This window comes from Aplidium turbinatum, chromosome 18 (assembly GCF_918807975.1).
Source record: "Aplidium turbinatum chromosome 18, kaAplTurb1.1, whole genome shotgun sequence".
In the NCBI taxonomy this organism is placed as follows: Eukaryota; Metazoa; Chordata; class Ascidiacea; order Aplousobranchia; family Polyclinidae; genus Aplidium; species Aplidium turbinatum.
Window position 1 is genome coordinate 2,891,513 of NC_137489.1, and position 24,381 is coordinate 2,915,893.

At 40.4% G+C, this 24,381-nt stretch overlaps 1 protein-coding gene across 3 annotated transcripts in view; it reads right to left on the reverse strand.

Moving 5' to 3' along the window:
* Positions 1-3,212: 3,212 nt before the first annotated feature.
* LOC145787297 (membrane-associated guanylate kinase, WW and PDZ domain-containing protein 3-like) overlaps positions 3,213-24,381 on the reverse strand; it is a 33,686-nt gene continuing 12,517 nt past the window's right edge. Inside the window, exons 8-27 of one of the 3 annotated variants that reach the window (XM_082599018.1) lie at positions 24,296-24,372; positions 23,550-23,607; positions 22,589-22,713; positions 22,148-22,363; positions 19,664-19,778; positions 15,867-16,006; positions 15,014-15,182; positions 14,236-14,386; positions 13,434-13,685; positions 12,087-12,207; positions 11,073-11,139; positions 10,706-10,832; positions 10,194-10,310; positions 9,252-9,327; positions 8,764-8,958; positions 8,125-8,350; positions 7,506-7,644; positions 6,701-6,839; positions 6,260-6,329; positions 4,929-5,068 (exon numbers count right to left, since the gene is read on the reverse strand). In XM_082599018.1, coding sequence (XP_082455144.1) covers position 5,068; positions 6,260-6,329; positions 6,701-6,839; positions 7,506-7,644; positions 8,125-8,350; positions 8,764-8,958; positions 9,252-9,327; positions 10,194-10,310; positions 10,706-10,832; positions 11,073-11,139; positions 12,087-12,207; positions 13,434-13,685; positions 14,236-14,386; positions 15,014-15,182; positions 15,867-16,006; positions 19,664-19,778; positions 22,148-22,363; positions 22,589-22,713; positions 23,550-23,607; positions 24,296-24,372 — 2,581 coding nt within the window. In that variant the 3' untranslated portion in view covers positions 4,929-5,067. Of the gene's footprint in view, positions 5,069-6,259; positions 6,330-6,700; positions 6,840-7,505; positions 7,645-8,124; positions 8,351-8,763; positions 8,959-9,251; positions 9,328-10,193; positions 10,311-10,705; positions 10,833-11,072; positions 11,140-12,086; positions 12,208-13,433; positions 13,686-14,235; positions 14,387-15,013; positions 15,183-15,866; positions 16,007-19,663; positions 19,779-22,147; positions 22,364-22,588; positions 22,714-23,549; positions 23,608-24,295; positions 24,373-24,381 lie in introns of those variants that run through there. The other 2 variants (XM_082599017.1, XR_014291382.1) reach the window with 2 other exon arrangements.

Here is a 24,381-nt window from a genome sequence, read left to right on the forward strand (position 1 = left end):
TTTTTTGTATTTCAACAAAAATTTAATTGTTCTGGAAAGCAAATCATTTAGCCTACCTGACTCAAGAGTGGGAAACCTGCGGTCCAGATTATTGCATGTGGCCTGCGGTTAAATTTTGTTGCAATAGCGGTAGCCTACATAGAAAGCTAAATCATCCAAACGTTAAACATTTTTCCCGACTGGATACTTTTACTAACTGAGGTGCAGCCCAAAATCTCTGTAAGCTACAGTGTCTTTGATCTGTTCTCAAATTTCTTATTTGCTGGTAAACCAAGTTTGCATTGCTGGATCCTTCGCCACCATGTCTGTTGGACGTAGAATTCCAGGAGTTGCATAGCCTAATAAATTGAGAAAGTTTTCCGAAATAGTTATAAGTTTGTAACATAGCAAGGAAATCTAAATGCTTTGCCAATAACTTTCTCTCTGCGTTGTATCTGGAAACGAAGAATTTTGGTTGTTCAAAATCGAGCGGAAGCCAAAAGCCAATTCAACTACAACTTGGTCACCTCAATCATTGCAAGTGCATCGTAGCCTACTTGCTTCAACGGTGTTGACTTGATGACTTCCTATTGCTCAAATGATTGAATTGACCGAATAAAAAAAAACAAAAAAACATTGAATTTACAACTTTGCCTTTGGAAACGTATTGGGGAATTTTTTCAAAGAACGGAAACCTTAATTAATGATTGTTGTTTAGCAATGCAAAGTTTACGAATTTGTTGTGAAAGGTGCTTTCTTGGTACCAGATTTTTGTGACCTGGAGGTGTCGCTTTTAAAGGAATAGGCTACAAGTTACTCAATGATGACTTAAGAAACATTTTCAAGGCCTTCGGGAGCAATTGTTTCCAAACCTTTCTCTTGCCCCTCCACTAAAAAGTTTTTAAAACATTTATTGCTTCCACAAATTCGCTATAACGAATTGATGAATCTCTATTCAAACGTGAAACTTGTCCATTCTTCTCAAGCCTAACTGGTTCGATCGCTTCATGACTTTGAAGTGTACGTCTCTGAATCGGTAGACATGGGTTCAATGCCCTGTCACACCACAGACTTTTTAAAAGTGGCTCTGAATCTTATTTTTGAGTGACATTGAAGCAAGAAATGGTTGAAAGTAATAATGTGCTTGGCCACGCTACCACAGGGCTGAGATGATCCTGCCTGTTTTGTGAAGCGCTGAGTAGCCTAATGTACAATCTGCGATAAACACAGCACTATACAAAACAAACATTACTACGCTATTATCAGTCCGCGACGGAATTTTAGCTTTATTGAATGGCTTCCTTGCCACCTCGCCTTCTAAACTAACCCTAACTCTGCATTAACTTCGGTACGACAAAAACACGCGTTTAGTTTTTATTGAAATTATTAGAATTGAAGATGGGCGACAACAAGCGGAAGCTCATGTGTAATATGACGTCGTAAAAATGGCGGGCAAGATTCAATACGTTCAAACAAAGCTGTCATATTGTGACGTAACAAAGTCTGGTGAAGTCATTCAAGGAATACAAGAATGGATCATGAGAAGCTTCATCCACAGACGCGATGCAATAATCTTGCAACTAAAACAAAGGTTGAGCGATGAGCATTGATATAAATTTTGAGAAAGCCAAATTTTTTAACTTTATTGATATTTTTTACTATCCCCAAGAGACTCATTTGACACAAGACAACAATTTAGGCTTTTGTTTATCTTGTTCAGTGTATCTAGAAATATGTTTTTGGGGTCACCGATGCCGAGTATAGTGCCAGTTATTGTCCAGTGTCAATGGTTTGAAAGATATCTTCAAAAAACGTTTTCACTGATATTTGAAAATTAGTCAAAATATCGTGCACTAATTGAGATTATACTTTTCTTTAAAGTGCCGTTCAATATCACACAACCTGCTCAAATCATTTATTATTTCTTTTCATCATTCGCTAGATGATGGTGAAAAGCTACAAACTTGCAACGTGAAATTTTCAACACGTGATTAGCCAAAATTTTAGCTGTTTACAACTGGCCACATTTCTCGGAGTTGAGAAAGTGGCTAAGTCTTTGTTATTTATTACCCAGTGAAGGCAAGGGCGCTAGTGACTAGTGAAGTTTGTAGTGCAGGCCTACAATTGATGAGGTTAGGAAGTTTTTATTAAAAACATGCTAATTTTTTAGATGATTTAATTTGTAAAAAACAGTTAAAAAACGAATGAAGCGACTCAGTGTCCCAAGTTAGGTAGATGTTTTAAGCTGCTAAATTGTACATTCTGTTCGAATGGAAAATCATAAATCTTTAAAAATATTGCTGGACTTGGCACAATACAAGAACCACATTTGGGACGTGTGTCGAGATTTTGAAATGATTTATTCTTGTTGGGTTTGCAATGAAGCTATACCGAATATTCTTGCTTTCTTAGTTTGTGGAACAACAGAGCAGATGATCAGCACTATTTGATAAAAGACTGGTCAGTATGCCAAGAACTTACCCCAGGCTTCCACAATGTCAAAAACGTACCCCTCACTGAAAGGAGTAAAGTATTATTTCCAAATTTACATATAAAACTTGGGCATGCTAAATAGTTTGTAAAAGCATTGGGACCAGCAAGTATAGCCTTTCTAGACATTCACTCGATGTGTCCGAACTTTTCTGAAGCTAAAGTATAAGATTGGGATATTTGTTGAGCCACATAAAAAAATGTTGTCATCAAAAGAACTAGAGGAATCAATGACTGCTTTCAAAAAAATGATTGGCAAGTTTTTGAAATGACAGTAGAAGGATTTCTTGGTAACTATAGAAGAAAAGACCACGTCATGGTCTTTAATTGTTTGAAGGCTATCAAAAGCTTGGATGACGCATACCCTTAAAATAGCATTACTTGCATTCTCATTTGCTTTTTTTCGTGATAATTAACTTGGGTGATGTAAGCTAGGAGCATGGTGAACGGTTTCATCAAGACATTTCAATTATGGAAAAACGCTACCAAGGGAGGTGGGATAAGTCATAATGAAAGATTATATTTAGTGTTTGATACGGGAGGTCCACAACATGCAAACGAAAGACTCATTCCAATGTGCATTTTTGATTAGGGGTCTATACTGTTTGTCTTACTATGTTTTTCTTGTGTTTTTGATGTGGATGTGGTACTGGTACACAACTGATACGCAATGTAAGAGCTCTTTGTAATGCATATTAACTTGAAATCATGATCTCATAAAACTATAATTTGTGACAAAACCATTGACACTGCAAACAATTTAACGCCATGTTTGGAATCAGCGACCCAAAAAAGCACTTTAAAATAATACAAAAAAATTTTTCCAAAAATTTGTTGCCTAGTGGTATTTATCACAAATTTATGAAATTGAATGACAGTAATTAAACAATAGAGTAAAATAAAAATTCAAACGTTTTCGCCAAAACTCAATGCCCTCATCAAAATCTGATGCATCTAAAGAAAACTAAGTAAAAATAAATAACCAAGAGAGATATCACACAAACAATGATGATGAAACAGTAGAGCAACTGTATTGCATTGCCCAGTGTCACTCAACCACAGTAATTCGTTGTCTGACGCCACACAAGCCATAATAGGGATATAGTGTGAACCCCGTCTCTGACTACGCAACTGCAGCGAGTACTCGGTAGCCAGTAGCCATACACGGGTACATTCCATCTTACTCAGCACATTGTAAAAACAATAGGACAGGACCTTCATGGGCGGTTTAAAGCCTCGATAAGCAAAGAGTTTTCTCAGTCAAAGATTGCAATATTACGTCAGACAATTTAGCATTGTTTTTGGAGATACCTTTACCATGTTGTGCACAAAGTGGAAAATGCAACAAATGTGATAAAAATGCTCCAGAAACGAACCAGACAGCAAATCAATCGTTTTTAGATTGATTCAACGTCTGAAGACGTAAAAAACGATTGATTTGCTGTCTGGGTAGGTGAGACACTGCAAGAAGTTGTAGACGAGTTCATCTTCTTTAACACTGCATCTTTAATTTATATAAACGTTAACTAAACGGCACCGATTTACCCCCAGCATAAAATTAACTGCAAACAGGTAGCAAGGCAGACAGCAAACCAACTGCTTTTTAAAATCAATGCATGAATATAAAAAGCGATTGATTAGCTGTCTAGGAATTGACACGGTAGGTAGGTAGGTATAAATATTAATCACAGCACCTTTAAAAAGTAACCTAGACATTACAAAAACGTAAAAATTCGGTCGAAGTAACAACGCGCAACTTACAGTGCAAGTCCAGCCGATAGGGACTTCAGCAAATCAACCATTTTTTACATTGATTCAACGTCTACGCAGAAAACGGTTGATTTGTTGTTTGGAAAAGATAATTGCAAAACAAGAACGATGCAGGAATCATGAAATGCATGTCGAACTTTCTAGTACAATTCAAAACATAAGAAAGACAACAGTGGCAGATGAGAAAAAAAAACAAAACTAAAAGCAATAAAGAAACTTTATAGCTTCTTTTGAAAGGTTTCTTGTGGTGGTTAGAAATAAAATCGAAGTGAACCAGAACCTTGCAATATGGTCATTGTGGCTTTGCTGCGGTCACACCTCCCAAACGTAACGTTGTTTTCAACTCCAGCATCTTCACACCCAAAGAATTCTATGTCTTTAAGCAGCTTGGATAAACCACACGCAGAGGAGGCTGCATGGCTTCAATCTTTCGATTGGGTGCTTCTGAGGTACTTGGATGGTAAGAGTTAGGTGAAAGAGCTCTCTTGGGTTGAAAGGTTATTCTATTTTTCATGCTATGCTCCAACTCAAGCTCTTTAGAAAATTAAATTAATTCAAAGGTGAAGGACACTTTGTCTCTTTAGTAAATCCTTGGACCATTTTATCCCCACAGAAGTTGCACGGGGTGAGAGCCGACATGACTCTCCAACCAGGACGTACGGTATTCTTGGTTAGGGACTGCCATGATTGAAAATGTTTCCAGAGCAAAAAAGTACACATCATCAACGGGATGTGCGATCTTGCGTCATTCCAGACGAATGCAAATTAACGGGCGCACCAGAGCTGCATGGGCCCTGTGGTGGTGGAGACATAATTCCTCGACCAGCCTCTGAAATGAGTTAAGATTTAAATTAGAATAAACATTAAACTCATTTTGTTCATGACAACTTTCAAAAAGACTAATTCAAAGTGATCCTCAGCGTGCTATGACGTCAACTGATAAGAAACGAAACTTTAGTTTGTTGCAGCAATTCCAGGCTTATGCTGCATTGCAGAGTGGTGAGCGCCCTAAAACGACGTTCGAAAGGGCGCCGGTTCGACACCGCTCAAGAGCATGCGGCTGTGTCTTTGGCAGGACACTTAAAGCATGCCTGAAGGTGGACACGAAGATTGGCTTCCTAGCCTTCCCGTCCATTTAATCTAAATCTTTAATCACCTGGTGTAAGCCTGGATACGACAAACAAACAAACTTATGCCTGCCATGGAGAAATAATTTGTTTTGGGATCCTTTATCGTCGGACCGAGAAAGTCTCTTTGAAGCTTGATCCTGACAGTGTCGCTACTTGCAGAGGCTTTCAACCACTGATGCACCTTTGGTTCGGTTTTTATGACGTGGAAAGTTTTAACAGAATGAAATAAATCCTGACAGTTCAATGAGGTTAAAATCCAGCCAGAGCCCGGAACTTGTTTAATTTATTGATGAAGTTTTCGCCACCGTGAAGGCGGCTTCTTCAGTATCTTATTCAAATAGAATAAGCTTTGGGTTAATAGAGTATTAGTAAATCTACAAGATAATGTCAATTGTTAGTTGAAAAATTTTGGTTAACAAAAACTGTTCCATTTCCATGACAATTATTCCTTAATGAAAATATTAAAACAGTTTAATGAAGAAACAAATCTTCCCGCTGTTGTTACAAAACGTTAAGGAACGACTTGAACAAAGCAAGGTTGGAGACGTGGAGAGCGTTCTACCTGGCTACCAGGAGAAGACTGAGTATTCTCTCCCTAGCACGGTACTGCCTGTTGTAGTGAAATTTTTTATATTCGGGTGCCAAAGTAGGGCTGAAGATAGCAAGTGTCACAATGTGAGTGACCGCTGCAACAGCCAAGGATTGTGTCTGTTTGCACATAAGCCAACACAAACAAAAGAAACGATCTGCCAATGTTTAAGAACATCACAAAGGCAAAGAAAATATTTACTTGGCAGAATGAAATAAAAAGATAAAAGGAAGTAGCATTAGATCGATGTTCAGGGCAGTAGAGGTTAGTGAGAAATCGCTGAAGCGTAACATGCAATTACCATGACAACGATGAATTGGACGACATAAGGAGGTTATTCATGCTCCGGCTGCGTCCTCTGTCGTGATGCTCTGTTGTAACAACCAATCAAATCGTCATGTTAAACCAACAACCAATATCAGATCGACACACGTCATCAATAACCAAATCGCAGTCGCATGATCATGAACAATCAAAACCATTCGCAAAAACAAACCATAACAACCGGAATCCACACGTCATCCACAGTTCTATCCCATACATCAATCAATCAATCGTTTTTACGTCTGCAGACGTCAAATCAATGTAAAAAAAGGTAGCGTTGCTAGAATGCCACCAGCTCACACATCCAGGCAACAAAATTGTCACAAGAAGAATTTTATTAATTTTAGATGCCTCGTTCTATATCAAAAATAACATATCAACTGTTTGGTCGTTTACCTTCGCAACACAAGGTACCTACCTATGTCTGGCACAGCCCCGTTGCCTTGCCGTAGCAGCAATTTGACCGTGTTCCCACCCTGCTTGATCAGGTCAATGGCGTGGGGATGGGGAATACCCTCTGTACCCCTATCGTTGATTGCAATGAGTTGATCGCCTACCTGAAGTGGGGTTAAGGAAAGAATAAGATTATTTTGCGTCATCCGTCCATGTTGCGGGAAAGAAGTCACAATACGAGCTACCACACTCGACCTACAGGCACACGATAGACCACATGCAGACAAACTATCGCGCACTGGAGGCACAGCCTGTGATTGTTTAAGCAGAAGATATAAAATTTAGCTCTCTCGGAAAATACGTTTTCGTACCGATAATAAAATTTAAATGCGAACGTACGTACGTAACTGAACAACCACGTAAGTACGTAACTAAACAAAACGTAAGTACGTAACTGAACAACACGTACGTACGTAATTGAACATTGTGAACAACCTCGTACGTACGTAACTGAACATCCACGTAAGTACGTAACTGAACATCTACGTAAGTACGTAACTGAACCTCCACGTAAGTACGTAAATGAACAACCACGTATGTACGTAACTGAACAACCACATAAGTACGTAACTGAACAACCACGTATGTACGTAACTGAACAACCACGTAAGTACGTAACTGAACAACCACGTATGTACGTAACTGAACAATGAACATCCATGTAAGTACGTAACTGAACAACCACGTAAGTAGGTAAAACAAAAAACTTGTTAAACCTGATATGTACTGTACACAAAAGAAAATATATTTTATTACAAATTCGACCTGACCTGAACCTTTCCCGACTCAGCGGCCGGGCCGTCGGGGGCCACTCGCAAGATGTAGAGGGGCATGTTGTACTCCCTGCCCCCGCGTATCCCAAACCCAAAACCTTTCTTCCAACGGTCTAGCTTGACAACTTTGAGGCCTCTGCGAACGAAGACTAGTTAAAAGATCGACAGTGAACCACCGTGCCAAGACACAGTGTGCCGTGAATATCAGATGTGCAGCGTAAATTGTAAGAATTGAAGCGGTGAACTTAGGTTGTATGAGAACACGTTCAGTGTTCACCCAAGTGAACCCGATGATATAGAAGCCAGCAGATGTGAAAGTAGCTGGGATAATAAAAAAAATGGAAATTCACAATTGAAACAGAAAAATTATACGAAATATAAGTTGCGCGCAAAGTCAAACCAAACCAATCAACCACAAAAGACTGTTCTGGCTCTTGATGATGAGTACACAACATACGATAAGTATGACAAGACATGCAACCGAGTCGTTCTCAGATCAAGCATTGTTGTGGATTTAACACCCGTCAAAAGTCTAAGATATTTCATTTCTATGAGTACACACTACACAATATAAACTGGAATTTAATAGATATCTAACAAAATTCCAGAAGACCACCTCTCTTCCCGTTGGATGATACCTTCCTCCTCTTCCGGAAGAATTCTCAGTGTTATCGTGAATCCCGACTCTCTTATGAGGTTGACAATCTGACCGTGGTGAAGAGGAGCAATGTCTATGTCGTTGATGGCAAGGACTCTGTTCCCGACACGCAGGTGGCCACACTTGGAGGCTGGGGAACCCTCGATGATGCGGCCGATCTTGTGAGGGACTTGAGACCCAATTCCTTAGATGAAGAATGGAATTAGAAGCAAAGCAATCACTTATAAAAATTTTAAGCCTTGAAGAATAACCTCGGATGAAGACCAGCCTAAAACCCCACCAGTCAAGAGTCAAGACCGGACGATACAGCGATTGCATAGTTCCCAGCCGTTGTGTCAACAGAGTACAATTGCATATAATGTTACAGAGCATGATGCGGTATCGCGTAGAAGCAGAGGGAACTCCACAGACGCGGAGGTAACTCCACAGTGGTTGAGTGAGCTGTTTCCATTTTGTACAAAGGTAAATATTTTTCTCAGAACATAGCTACACGTTTCCGCCGGGAATCGAACCGACAACCTGCTTCAATTACTCGGCAACCAAGCCGGTAGCAAAAGCTTTTCACCAGCCACTCAAACTGGCCTTAGCCAAACCAACCTGAGGATCTAACTGACGAGATAATGATGAAACCGAACCCTTCGTGTTCCTGCCTCTGGACCACGACATCATACGGCCTCTTATCGGGGGATAGGGGTGGCCCAGAGTCACCACCAGTCATCCCGCCTCTAGGGTCATTGGTAGGTCGGCCAATCGGGGGTCGGTGTGGTCGATTGGGTAATCTTCCTTCAACATCTAAAGATTCAAAGCACATGAATGGAAGACGCTCGTTGCGGGAAAGTGACGAGCAGACAACTTTTATGACGTATCACTCTCAGTTTGATGACGTCATGAGCTAGCAAAAGAAGATTCATTCTTGTGCAACAAACAACTAGCAAGGTGAAGCAAGAAAAAAACAAATGCAGAAAAAAAAGTTGAAAACTTGATATTATGCATTTATCTTCGTGGCACAAGCGACCATAAAATTAAGACTAGGATAGCACATTTTACCATAATTGCACAGGCCGAGCTGCATGGCAACTACTTACCAGTTGCTGACAACCTCCGTCTGACTCGCAAATGCACAACAGAGTTCCTAGCGGCGTTTCCCATCAATGTAATCACCTGGTAATCAACATCACAATGAGACAGCTTCAACAAACAGGAGTATTGTGTTGGGGGGTTACCCATCAGTCTTGGTGCGTCATCGATGTAAACTGACCCATTAAAAATAGTTTGAGGCTTTTATCAACAAAAGTAATTTGCTAAAGTTGAAATATGAGACATTGGCATTAATTTTAGGGACATCACAAAATATGATTTTAAAACGTTTGAGTTTTTTTAATAATGTTGTATTTCTTTGTGTAATAAAATATGTTAAACCCATTGAAGTTGCTTTGTTTTATATGTCTGCCAAACACAAAAAACAAAAGCAGATACAACACTGAACTGTAAACTAAGAAACGCTATAAAAAGCTACATCAACACAAAATTGACGTCACTGAAGCAGCTTTGTTTCCTCACTATTGGTGTGGGAAGACAAGTTGGTATTAACCTTGAACATTGATATTCCGACGTGAGATGAGACCGCTGGATGGGCATAGGAATAATAGACACAATAAACAGATTGAAGTTTTGAAATTTGTTCCTGGTTTGAAGCTTCCGCAAACATTAAGTCGAAGTAAAAATGAAGTGATGGTCTGTGGGTTTTAAGTTATTTGAAATGTTGATTCACGCGTTAATGATCTAGAGCAGTTCTTCTTTCTGGGGCACCCAAGGTCCTCAAGTCCCAATATAAAACATGGGGATCCCAGAAGGGAAATTGTTTCTCCTTCAGCATGCACCTTTTTCGTATGATGCGCAAACGAGGAGTCCCTAACTGAATATCTTTAAAAATAGGGGTTTCCAGGATGAAGAGGTTGAAAGTCACCGCTGATCTAAGTGGTGAGTGGTCGTTCCATGATGTTAACCCTATCCGCCCCTACATCTACCTGATTGTGCCCGATCCTGGAGACTCTCTGTCCATCTACACCGAGGAGCTCATCGCCACTTCTCAGGCTGCCTTCCTTGTCAGCCGCTCCATGAGGGACGATAGCACCGATCGTCACCTGCAAACAAAAGAAACAAAATCATAAGAGGTTGGCGATACCTTATGTCTTATAGGTATAACCCAGCCAGACAGATGGGAAGACTGACAGCCAGTGTACAAGCTGGTATGGTTAGCAGAACTCAAATGCTTATTGTGATAATTAGAGCTCAGCCTAGTGCTGATAGACAAATGGAAGTATTTTTTTCACAACCTGTGATGATGACAATAGGATGATAGCAAGTTTTATGTCAACTGAAATTGATACAATTTTAAAGGCGGTTACAAAGATTCGCTTCCTTGCCTTCCCGTCCACTTAGTCTAAATCTTCAATCACCGGGTGTACGTCTGGATGCGACAAACAAAACGATACAATTTCAACTGTAATCATCATTAACAATGTAACCATCAACATACCGGTTCATTTTGGGCGTTTCCACCAAGGATACGGAATCCAAATCCCGTCTCCTCCCTCCTCAAGACAACGGTCAGGTCCATGCAATTCTCGTTGGTGGGATAGTTATAGGAATCGTGATGGAAATTCCTGAAAATAATTTGAAGTAGTGAAAATCGAAAAAGATCCTTAAATTCAGCAGCGTTAAACAGGAGTGTCAACGTCTTCTAAATGTTTGTAATAGTCAACAAATTAGCACATCATTTCGTCACAAAGATTATGAAACGAAAATTTCATTAATATACATTGTGGCGCAAGATTCCAAGCTAGGTTCGAGCTTATGCCCACCGGCTGAGACAAATAAAAGGCTTCACCGAATCAGTCGCTTACTGCTGGATAGGGAACGAAGGGTGCCCTGAAGAAATTGGTGGGTTGTAGTGGGTGGTATATTCCAGGCCTGGAAAGCAAGGTTACAATTTAATAGAAACCAAGCTCGAATATTTAGAGCCGGTTGTGATGGAACCACGAAAGATGCATGCCACCCGTATCAAAGCTCAAGGCCATTGCACGAGCCTAAGGCGTCATTTGCAAGGGGCCGAGTGTATCTATACACCACCTCATGTTAGTGATGTTTCTTTCCCGATCATATCTATAAACTACTATAACAGCCAGTCTTTAATTTCTTTGTATAAGACAGGAAGATTTTCCGCTCCATCAAGTGAGCGGAAAGGATGTACCGCAGCGAGAACATGGTAATCCACTAGATGTCATAGCATACATTACCGTGGCCGGTCGTTTGGTCGACAGTCATTTGGTCGACAGACATTTGGTCGACAAGACATTTGGTCGACAAGACATTTGGTCGACAGGACATTTGGTCGACAAGACATTTGGTCGACAAGACATTTGGTTGACAAGACATTTGGTTGACAAGACATTTGGTTGACAAGACATTTGGTCGACAGGACATTTGGGTTAGGGTTAGAGTTAGAATTAGGGTTAGTTAACCCTAACCCTAAAATGAATCATCCAGTCGACCAAATGTCCTGTTGACCAAATGTCCTGTCGACCAAATGTCCTGTCGACCAAATGTCTGTCGACCAAATGTCCTGTCGACCAAATGTCCTGTCGACCAAATGTCCTGTCGACCAAATGTCTGTCGACCAAACGTCCTGTCGACCAAATGTCTGTCGACCAAATGACTGTCGACCAAATGTCTGCTGACCGAATGTCTGCCGACCAAATGACCGGGTACCATAATTATCTATCCCAAGTATGCACCACACAATCGAGGATTCCAGTTTTCTCTAAACCATCCATTCTATACCTTGCATAAAAAAGGTCATTCAGAAAAAGACAGAGCATTCACATTACCATCAATTGCAATGTATGCATCTATCCTACCGTTTGGTCTAGTTGGTTGTGAATTGTATATAGCTGCATGACTTCCGTTCGATGGAACTAGAGCGCCACTGGTAGACGAAGAAGCCACCGAATCATTTCCACTTTGCAATCCAGAGTCGACCTATGGGGATACAAAACAAACTTTGTTGAAAATACTATGCTCATTTCTTTAGTGGTGGTGGTGAGTCCCATACTTGATCTAAGCATCGGGAGATGAGAAGATAAGGTTCTCATTATACTTAAGCCTTCGGCACTAACGAGAGTAGGGTGGCCAGTTCCTTTTTCTCGGCCGCCTTTCCTTCTGCAACTATACCCACGCAATTTAGTACACCTTGAGTAGATTTGAGCGGTGTTGTTCAACAACCAGCTTGATCCGGGAGTCGAACCAGGATTGCATGACTAGAAAGAGAGCGCCTTATTCGCATCTCACCATCATTTAGTAGTAGAGACGTTTAAAAGAGGAAGATGCTGCTGATAGCGTGATGTGGAGGACTGCAATCTGCACCAGCGACCCCACTTAAAGTGGGAATCGCCATTAGAAGATATGTTTAAATGAAGCCAATCGGATGAATAGGAAGATCCCTTCATGGAGACCCTATTGAGAAGGAACATGCGAACCCACGAGCTTCCAAACTTCAACTAGTAACATGAAAACTGAACAATAATTGCAAAGCAACAATGAGCAGAGCGAAGAAATTTGCAAGAACCAGCTCAATTAGATAATCACAAAAGGAATGTGTCAACTGTTCAAGCAGTGTAATCAAAACTTTAATTTTTTGTTTTTACATTTCAATATTTTGAAGTTGTAAATCAAGATAAAAGAAACAAAAGTAACAAAGCTAGACCAAGAATGATTTGGACATCAAACATCACTAAATGGTCAAAATTAAGATATCAAAATGCAGTACGAACAGCTCATGGTCGAAAACAATGGCGCATTGTATCTAATCCTCAATACGAGGAAGGAACGTAATGATGATGATGAAATCAAGATTGATTTTATCACCTTTTCGTCTATTTCATCTAAATATTCACCAACTGAGTATTAGCTTGGATGCAAAACACGCGCTGCAACATTATTGGTACTATACAAAAATGTAGGCTTTTGCCGATTGAGCACTTTACAGGAGGTACCTTGCTGTTCACTGCTTGCAGTTTGAGCACTTTGACAAGGTTGGCGGTAGTACCTTTTTTGGAGCTTAGGTTCCACAAATGAGAAAACGTCACACGGAGGTATATACCTCCGTGGCCATACCCATTACTCAGTGTACTGCACTGAGGAGGACGAAAGGCCGAAACGGTGTGCACTGGCTGCAGTTAAAAATATATTTATATAGATCAGCGTACCATCATCCTTGGGTCTCTGAGGAGGCCCCCTTGGATGGAGGGGTGGCTGTACGGATGGGCAGCTAGTGGCCCAGTTGATCGGTTAAGCCGCATGCCTATGGCCGGGCCGGACTCGTGAGGGAACAGGGGCAGTCTTTGGATGACAAATATAGTGGAGGAGTCGTTCGGGCATTCCTGGAGGATCTCGACCACGTTATTGTGAGGCATGTTCTGCACCGGGGTCCCGTTGACCTCCAATATCAAGTCACCTTCCTGGAATATAGAGATGCAAATAAACAAAACGTAACATCACTTCCCAGTTGTCTAATCGGAGTTGCTACGGATAAACAAATATGCAGCTGTGTCATTATTCTGGAGATGAACATTTCCAATCATGTTGTTAGGAAGCCAAAAAAACGAGAGTACAAAATTACTTCAATCAAACGAAGTTTTAGTTGATACTTCATAATTTACACTTCACAGTATACTTTGATACTGATAGAGTCAATGCCAATACCACTGATCTTAAAATGATATCAGATCCTTTGTTGCACACATGCTAATACACGCAATGATAAAGGACTTAAATTAAGAGAACTACACGACAAAGAAGCCACTCCATCTCAAACATGTCAAGGGTCTTGCTGAGACACAAACGAGTGCGCTCAATGGGAGTCGAACCCACGCCCTTCGGTACGTCATGGCGACGATCTTACAACCTCCCAGGAAGCAAATCAGCAATTTTTTTACACTTATTCAACGTCTGATGCAGACGTTCAACATTGAAAGAACGTTATTTTGGCATCTATTTTATGTTACTTGCCAACAACTCATGACATCGACCACGATCCAGGATATGCTTCACCCTCTGCCCCTGGGGGCTATCCGCTATCGTGAACCCGAACCCTTCACCCCCTTTTCTGGTTATCACCTGCATCACTACGGGTGTGGGGAGAGACCCCATGCTACCCGACCTGCGTGATGCATAAAAAGTTGTTTGTGTGAAGTCACATGTACAAATGAAAACATTTTATCTTCTTTTGTATTGTCGCTAAATATACGTTGAACGTTTTAGCAGCATCTGCAAACAAACAATGCATTTTGTAATTGTGTAACTACTGTTGTATATTTTGATAAGACGAAGGTCGTTTCAGATCAAGGTAAGGAGATGAAGCTTTCCCTGTATTAATGTAACAATGACCGGTTGCTTTCCCTACTTTCCTTCAGAAAATGCGTGTTTCATCTATTACATATTCTGGGTAGAAGTGATGGCATGTTTTCAACATCTGCCCAAGTTAAGTATCGAACCTGGGTTACGGTAATTGAAAGACACGTACTTCAATGCGCTCCGTCATCTCACGACGTATAAATTAAGGAACGAGTTGAAATGCTAAAGGATTTGATCGTTCTTCACCAAACATTAATGATGTCATTCGGCTAGTTTTGTGACGTCACAGTGTGCGCACGGCTGCACTTTTTACCACAGTACTTTCACCAACGTGCGTCTTTTTACTTTTTTGTTAATAAATACAGATAACTTCGTCTAATGCAAATCATAATAATAAGTTTGAATAATTTTCACAGCAATGAAACAAACTCACCTTCCGTAAAGGCTTTGTGGAAGGATGCCACGTTGGAGAAGGGAGTCAGTGCTCCCATAATGATCCTGACGGGATGATTGGTCTCTGCTTATATCAGGCATGGATTTGAATGGAAACGACCATTGGTCTGTGACGGGGTGGGAAGTGCTATCCATCATGGTGTAGTCATCTGAAGGTAGAACATGATGTCCAACTAACTAGAAATAGCACGATAGCCGTGTTTACAACAACGCACATGCACTAGCTGATGCTTTTGTTGGAGTTGTTTTTGTGGTTTCGGCATCTCTTATATCACGACGAGTGTTGCTTCTTCATCCTGTCCATGGTGATGGTTTCAAAACTTAAGAAAAGGAAGCCAACCAAGATTGCTGGCTCAGCGTGCTCAGGTTAGGTGTTGAACTTGGGTCATTTTGAACGTCAGTCAGACACTCTTACCATTCGGCCAAGCATGAACAAAGTTGCCTATGACGTCACCATAGTTTATAATAATGCGCAACTACCGTGTTTATGCTTGACTGGTTGTCAGGTTAGCTTCGAAGCGAGGCAGGCTACCATTGGTGAGGGCAAACTGTCAAGCATCTGATATTCACCGCAGATGAATATATTGATATGAAGGAGAAAAAGAGGCTGCAGAAGAATTATAGCTAACCACCCAGGATGCGTAACTTCTCTAACAATGAGTGTCTGCATTTCATTGGGCATAATGTACAGTACTCGATTACGATTCTGCACAAGAACAGCTGAAACTGTCTGCGTTAAAAGCGTTTAAGCAACTCATAAAGGTGATGCACACATCGCTTCATCAAAGCACACCGTATTTTTGTTATTATTATTTGAAAGCAAACTTACTGACCTCCATTTTGGTCTATTTGCTTGTTCAACAATCTGAGTTGACGCTCAAACTCTTCAACAGGCCTGTCGTTAGAGTTGATGGCGTATGTGGTTACTAGGTTGGTAGAGGAATCGCCGGGATCCAACAGAAGGGGATACCCCCTGAAAACAAAATAAAGTATCTGCTTTAGCGCCACACAGTGGCAACATTGCAGTCGCTTGTTATTAAACACAAGTTCATTGTTTTGTGTCACATTTGTCCAAAGAAAGCTAAGAAGCGGTTGTCAAAATATTGATTTTGAAAACAAATTCAACGATCAATAAGGTCGACGGGGTCGGACCATAGATATCTTATATATAGATATGCAACTCAGTGGTGCGTAAAGATGTTTGAAGGCTAACAGCGTAGCTATGGCTGTATGCATTGACTTCAAACTTGGCACAGCAAAACAACTTTATTTTTAATATATTTTTTTGGTTTTTGTTTAAATAAAACTTTCTTCGTTTTCAAGTTGACGTATGGATTGCTTGTGATGACGTCACATTCTCGTTCCGCATGGACTGCTTTATGGAGATTCTGGCGATTGAAAACAAATCACAGTCACAGAGGGTACCTCTAAATACCCATTGTCTGGCATTGTCAGGCATTGTCGGCTTTTTGGGGGGTTGTGGAGCATTTTCAGAGGTTGTTGGACATTTTCAGGGGTTTCAGGTATTGTAGAGTAGGCTAACTACTTTCAGGCATTGTTGGGAATTTCTAGGCATTGTGTAGGATTTACAGGCATTGTCGATCATTATCAGTGGTTGACAGGCTTGTGAGGCATTGTCGAACATTTTCAGGTATTATCGAACATATTGAGGGGTTGTCGAGCATTTTCAGGGGTTGTCAGGCATTGTAGAGTAGCTACTTTCAGGCATTGTTGGGAATTTCCAGGCATTGTCTAGGATTTCCAGCCATTGTCGATCAATATCAGTGTTTGACAGGTTTGGCAGTCATTATGGAACATTTTCAGGCATTGCCGAACATTTTCAGGGATTGTCGAGCATTTTCAGGGGTTGTCAGGCATTGTAGAGTAGCTACTTTCAGACATTTGTTGGGAATTTCCAGGCATTGTCTAGGATTTCCAGGTATTGTCGATCAATATCAGTGTTTGACAGGTTTGGTAGTCATTATGGAACATTTTCAGGGATTGTCGAGCATTTTCAGGGGTTGTCAGGCATTATAGAGCAGCTACTTTCAGGCATTGTTGGGAATTTCCAGGCATTGTCTAGGATTTCCAGGCATTGTTGATCATTATTAGTGGTTGATGGGTTTGTCAGGCATTGTCAAACATTTTCAGGGGTTGTCTAGCATTTTCAGGGGTAGTCAGGCATTCTAGATTAAGCTACTTTCAGGCATTGTTGGGCATTTCCTAGCATTGTCTAGGATTTCCAGGCATTGTCGATCATTATTGGTTTTTGACACGTTTGTAAGGCATTGTCGAACATTTTCATGCATTTTCATTCCCAGCTCTGCATGCGCAGCAGAATGATCCCTTTCTATTTTGCGTAGGTTGTAAACGTATTTACGGTATACACAAACACAGCAGCGTTTAAATGACCTGGCTATCATAAGTATCGACAATGCCTGACAAACCTGTCAAAACCTGGTAATGATCGACAACCCAAGAAAACGTTCGACAATGCCTAACAAACCTATCTACCACTGAATATGTTCGACAATGCCTGGAAATCCTAGACAATGCCTGAAGATGTCCGACAATCAGCGGCGTAGCTAGGGGGGGGAGGGGCGGACCGCCCCGGGCGGCACGTCTGGGGGCGGCACTTTCAGACTACGATATTTGTTTTTGATTATAATCTGATAAAAAACTGATTTCATTTTCACACAGGGCCGGATTTAACTGATGGGGGGCCCGGGGCACTTTTAGATCAGGGGCCCCCGTGAAAAAAAATTCGCCTATGGCGCGAAACACCCCCTCGACGTCTACAGTAGCATCAATCCAGCACTGCACAGCATTTTGCAGAAACCACCAAAGCTAAAAGAAAAAAAAATAACACAAAATCACATTTTTTCACGTAGGGGGCCCTTTAAAAGTCGGGGGTCCGGGGTACCTGCACCCTCTGCCCCCCCCTAAATCCTAGACAATGCCTTGAAATTACCGACAATGCCTGAAAGTAGCTACTCTACAATGCCTGACAACCTCTGAAAATGCTCGACAACCCCTGAAAATGTTCGACAATGCCTGAAAATGTTCCATAATGACTACCAAACCTGTCAACCACTGATATTGATCAACAATGCCTGGAAATCCTTGACAATGCCTGGAAATTCCCGACAATGCTTGAAAGTAGCTACTCTACAATGCCTGACAACTCTTAAAAATCCTCGACAACCCCTGAAAATGTTTGGCAATGCCTGAAAATGTTCTATAATGCCTAACAAACCCGTCAACCACTGATAATGATCGACAATGCCTGGAAATCCTAGACAATGCCTAAAAGTAGCTATTCTACAATGCCTGACAACCCCTGAAAATGCTTGAAAATTTCCGACAATGCCTAACAACAAGCCTGTCAACCATTGATAAGTAGGTAAACCCCTTTTTTGGAGCTGTAGTTCCAGGACAAGCTGAAGTTTTATTCAATTAATCTACTGAGTGTTACAAAATGAAAGTTACTGCTGGCTACCGAAAGCTGTGCTATAGCATTTGGTAGCCTAGTTATGGTGTGTACCAAACATTAAAATTGTCTTGGTTTGGCGGTTGGATCCGTGATGCTAATGAAGCTGTCTCAGCAGGGGGGAGGATGCCCCCTGCCCTCAAATTTTCTCTGAATGGGGGCAATGGTGCCCTTTTAAGATCATGTAAGCTACTGCACATTTTGCAATATAGGCTAACAACTTCTGCTATTCGCTTTTAGCCAAATTATAGGGCCTATAGCCTACAGTAGGCCCACACAAATTATCCCGTGGACACATTTTATACTTTGCAGCAGATTGTGATGCTATGAATGTGAAATTTACCTTTCGTTTCTTGTTCAAGTTATTGCAATTATTCATCTGTCTCACATTTCGACTTTCATGGCTAATAGCGGGAAAACGAACGAGTTGCCCAGCATTATCGCTACCGTATATCTCACCCTAAAATCGTTCCGGCGCCCTTCTATCTCAGGTTTGTAAACTGCCTACAACAAGCTTTAATGAGTCACTGGAAATAAGCTTAAATGGTAGTTCCAACGATCATGAAACAGAAGTTGCATAACCTACGTGAAGAAAGATTATTGTCTTGATTTTTCATAGTAGGCTATTCTGTGAAAACTTGAAATATACGCCAAACAAAATATTCCAAAGGAGCTCAAAAGCCGCCGCTCGCCAAGCCCAAACCGTACAATAATAGCCTACCATAGATACGCTAGCCAAGCTGGCAACCTTGATTGTTGATTGTGTCCATAAAGTCAGTCGAGCGTGACGATAATTCCACGATTGCTGAGTTGCATATCTATATGTAAGATATCTATGGTCGGACTCTCAGGATTTACAACAAATATACGTTTAGCTTTAGCGCCATGGAGTGGCAGAAAAATAAGACAACGGTTTATTATTTAACATAAAGCCTTTATTTCAGAGTAAAGAAGCAGTATGTCAAACATAGCTCTATGATGTACATGGTGATAGAAGATTAGGACTGAGCTGAAGAAAAGATTAATGGAGTACGGAGAGATGATTGTGTTAATGAAGACAAATCATTTAGAGCGAAGTACCGTAGTCTGAGAAAACTACCGTAAAACGAGCAGTAGTGTGGCCGCATTGATCGTACTAACCTACACAACTCCAAAGTGACCACTTGTCTGACAGGAATGGATTGGAATAGCTTCACAACATCAGGATGGGTCCATCCGAGCACGCAAGTATCGTTCACCCTCACTATGACGTCACCTGTGGAGTGAGTGAGTTTTGAACATGTTCGTCCAACACAACGGATCACGAAGTACCGAATTCGGATGGATTGAATCACGTGACAAGCTCTGCACAAGTGCACAAACTGCACATAGCCATCACTTTCTGCCTTCCGCCCAATAACGTGCAACGTTATCAACGTATAGTGAACTCCCCAGACAGCAAAATTCGTCATTTTTACATTGACTCAACGTCTGCAGACGTTAAATCAATGCAAAAATGACGGATTTTGTTGTCTAAGTCAGAGCTTGTTCTAATCTCGACCATGGCAGGAAATATGACACCACAACAGCGATTCAAACAAATGTCGCCTGCGATGAAAACAACAGATAGAGTTTCACTTTGACTGCCATTCGGTTGTACAGTTCATCGTGCAAGGTTTATATTTTCGTTTAACGCTGTCCAAGTAATAACATGATCAGAATTAAACACAAAATTTACTGAAAAAATCGACATTTCAAACATTCTTTGCAAACTTGACATTGCATCCCATGTGCTATGTTGACATATGGATAGATGCATTCAATCTGATCAACACAGTCAAGTACAGCACTTCCATCCTGAGTAACCAGCTAAGCAACTCAGGTATAAATGTTGATTCTTTTCGCAGTGATTGAAGACCTTTCGACGCCAAATTAATATAAAAGTGCAAACAGCAAAACTCCATCTAATATAAAAAGGACCAACTTCATCAGCACAGAACCAAGCATCGTATTGATCGAAGTCATTTTATTCAAGTAGCCATGACAACGCCTTGTTTGAAATGAAAAGTGGTTTGTGCAACTACAGACTACAGAGCATTAACTTTCTTACAATTATTAATAACCCGGTATTGAACATTTGCAACGAGAAGTTTAATAAATGTCTATGAGAGCTTTGGACTTTTTCATTCGCGCCATGGCTAACGATATTACACACTTGAAAGGCGAAATTTCATTAAAAATGTATGAGACTTTGGCAAAGTGGTTTTATCTATAAATACTCATCAAAGGTAAGTTCACTGGAGCTTATTTCATAAAACAAAACGCAGAGGAATCAACAAATAAACTTTCATTCGCCTCCACAGCACTTGTGGTAGCAGCAGCCTCAGCATTAAACTTGGTATTGCCTTTATCAAAGGCTTATGAAGACAAAACTGCGAGAAGAATCTTATCACCAATCCACTTCAACTCCGGGTGAATGAATAATCAAACGTAAAACTTTCACAACCAACGTATGGAACAATGCTTTTATCACATTTGTTTCGTATTTTTCCTGACTTCAATTTGACTTGTCAATATTAACGCGGCCGGGAATAAGCACCAACTGACAACATCTCAAAAAAAGAAAACAAGTAAAACCTCAAAAGATTTCAACATAATGTCGACCACATACAGTCCATAAATCAATAAGGAACTGATGCAAAACTACAGTAATACAAACATCAGTTAGTTAGTGCAAAGAAACACGGTTACACGGGTATACCGGTAGTCACCGGAACAACCTAGACAGCAAACCAATCGTTTTTTTTTATTGAATTAACGTCTAAAGACATTAAAATAATGTAAAAGAGATCTATCTTCTAGTGCAGTGGTTCTTAACCGGGGGGCCGCGCCCCCCAGAGGGGCGTGAAGCATCTCTCAGGGGGGCGCGAGCTCGACAACAATTTCAATTTTTTATAATTACATTAATGTCCAAGGACCTATGCTGTTCGTCATATTTTGTATTTTATCTTATTTTATATTGTATTCAGTAATTCTTGCTTTATTAGTTAGACCAGAACTTTACAAAACTATTTTGCGCTGAACTCCTTCAAATTTATCAAATTTTATCGACGCTGCTTCATTTTTACTTTTTTGTACAAATTGCTTTTTTACAGTTTTATTTACTTAATGCTCTTAGACTCTTAGTAATGACGGAATGCGCCCCAGTCGCTTGGAACGGCATTTGAAATCGAAGCAGTGTCAAGTATCTCACTGATGTGTATAATAAACAGACAAAAATGCAATTTTTTTTGTATGATACTTATTTAAAACCTAGGGGGGCGCGAGGCAAATGACCATTATTGAAGGGGGGGCTTGATAGAAAAAAGGTTAAAAACCACTGTTCTAGTGAGTATCTCCTAGAGAGAAATTCAAGCGTTTTATACATCGATTCAACGTCTGCAGCAAACGCTGGGTGAATCTGATCTTTTGATCTCACTGTTGTGCGAAAATCTCACTAATCTTCTCACTTTGAACGTCTGCAAACGTTAAATCAATGCAAAAGACGATTAATTAGCTGTCTGGGATATGGCCGCAAGCATAACTTGAAATCCAGGTCACCAACAGTCAACATACAGACCTGTAAAAGACGCACAAAACCAATACCTTGTTCTATGTTTCCGGTGCGAGCAGCGGGTCCGTCAGCAACGACGCTTTTAATTTGGAGAAACTCTTCTGGGTCATCTCCTCCTACTATTGTGAACCCAAATCCCCTGAAGCTTTTCTCTAAATGCACCAAATGGGTAACCCCCTTCAACTTTGAGGGGTCGCTGGTGAAAATGTGCTGAAGAGTTTTCGCATTGTCAGTTGTGGGCGTGGCATCTAAAGATAATTTCATTACAAAAACACAAATTTGTAGGCTGAAAAGGCATTATATATCCCAGAAAACAAAAACCAATCGTTTGTTACATCGATTCAACGTCCGCAGACGTTAAATCAATGTAACAACGGCTGATTGCTGTCTGGGTACACAAACCATGGTTACAACGTATTCGTATAATGTTGAAACAACATACCAACTCCCATGACACTGCAAACAGTGCTAACCTGGTATGTGCTCATCATTGACTGATTGGTCAAGGTGAGTGCCATGATTCCATTCCTCCACGCTTCCTACCTTCTGTTTGGCTTCCTCCATCGGGCTCGCATATTGAGTTCTTTTGTCAATGTGACTGAAAGAAAGAATATATAATATTCTAGCAGCCCAGACGCGCAAACAACTATGGTGTACTGTCGAGTTTTTACTTCTTAAAAATTCAGTCAGGAAATCAGTCCTTTTTTGCATTGATTCAACGTTCAAAAACAGTGAATCAAAGTAAACAATAAATTGCTTTAATAGTTTGGGAAGTCACTTGCCAGTGAGTTAAAAATGTTCCTCATACTTAGCGTCACAGAATGACGAGGCGAAATGAATGTTAAACTTCTTGGGGTACCAACCCTACTTTAAAGAAGGCCAAGATTACAAAGATGACGCCATGTCGATGATGTTTCATAACTATCAGTCATACAAGTCATTCAATTTCCATTCATTGTAACATTTAAAATTTATCGATTTTTGGATAACTCCAACAGCAAATAAGACACATCGTCTTAATGTTGTACAAAGCGTAAAAAACATATATTACACCAAATGTTATATCTTTTAAACAAAAAAAATGTTTGAAATAGATAACGTGTCGTCACTTACAGAATGTAACCAGACAAGACACTTCAGTCCAACCTCTATGTAGTGACTCATGTGTTTGAATCAAACACACTTCACTTTTATCTACAAATTTAACGTCTAGAATCGCTTTAAAATAACTAAACAAACGTTATCAAACGCAGCGGTGATGTTTCTTCCAACCAAGAATTGTAGTAACGAAATTGTTCAAGACAATGATCCAGACAGCAAATCAACCGTTTCATACATTGATTCAACGTCTGCAGACGTTAAATCAATGTAAAAAACGGCTGATTTTCTGTCTGGTAAATAGATGAATAGACGATATTGTTTACATCAACTTACTTGACGTAGTAAGTTCCAAATTGGTTGTCTTCAACTTTCTCCCAGCCGTAAGGCAACTCTGGAATAAGTGGATCAACTAAAATGCTAAATACTATCATAGAAACAATGAAATGCTTGCTTTTAATTTAAGATTTCAATTCAGTGTAGTCAATTGTAAAAAGTTAGGCAATAAACTTTTTGAATAATTAATTTCAGTGAATTCACATATGAAAATAAAACGACTTTCACTGCTAAGATTCTTCCAATCTTATATCGACCAGGACCATGCTTGGCAGTTCTACGGGACAGAGGCATCACAGTGTCATGACGTCAGATGACTGGCAGTTTTACGAGACAAAGACATAACAGTGCCATGATGGTTAGTCAGACAATGATTTCACAACTCCAGTCTCAAAAGTACAGTTTGGCTTAATTTTTATCAAATTCAAGCGTAATGTTCACCACATCAAAAGTTAAAATCGTAGCATGGAAGTTTGTAAACAAGTTTGATAGTTGACGTAATGAATTACAAGTTAAAGACAAAACTACGGATCAAAGCAAACGAACATGTGCGCAGTGCGCACATATCATTACGTAGCCTACCGAAAAACATCATCGAATGGGCGCTTAGCCTTTCCCGCAAAGGCCTTAGAAGAAACATTACTAACAATGTTCTGATTGTTCTCATCATGGTTCTCATACTGGCATGACAAGCCATGAATGACTTCCAATCAGCGTTGGTTCGACGTCATATGAAAGAAACTTACCGTCATCACTGCAGTATTGTAGGATATCCCCTCTATCCAATCGAGGATCTGTCCAGGATGTTTGCTTCCCGTGATGACTGCAACGT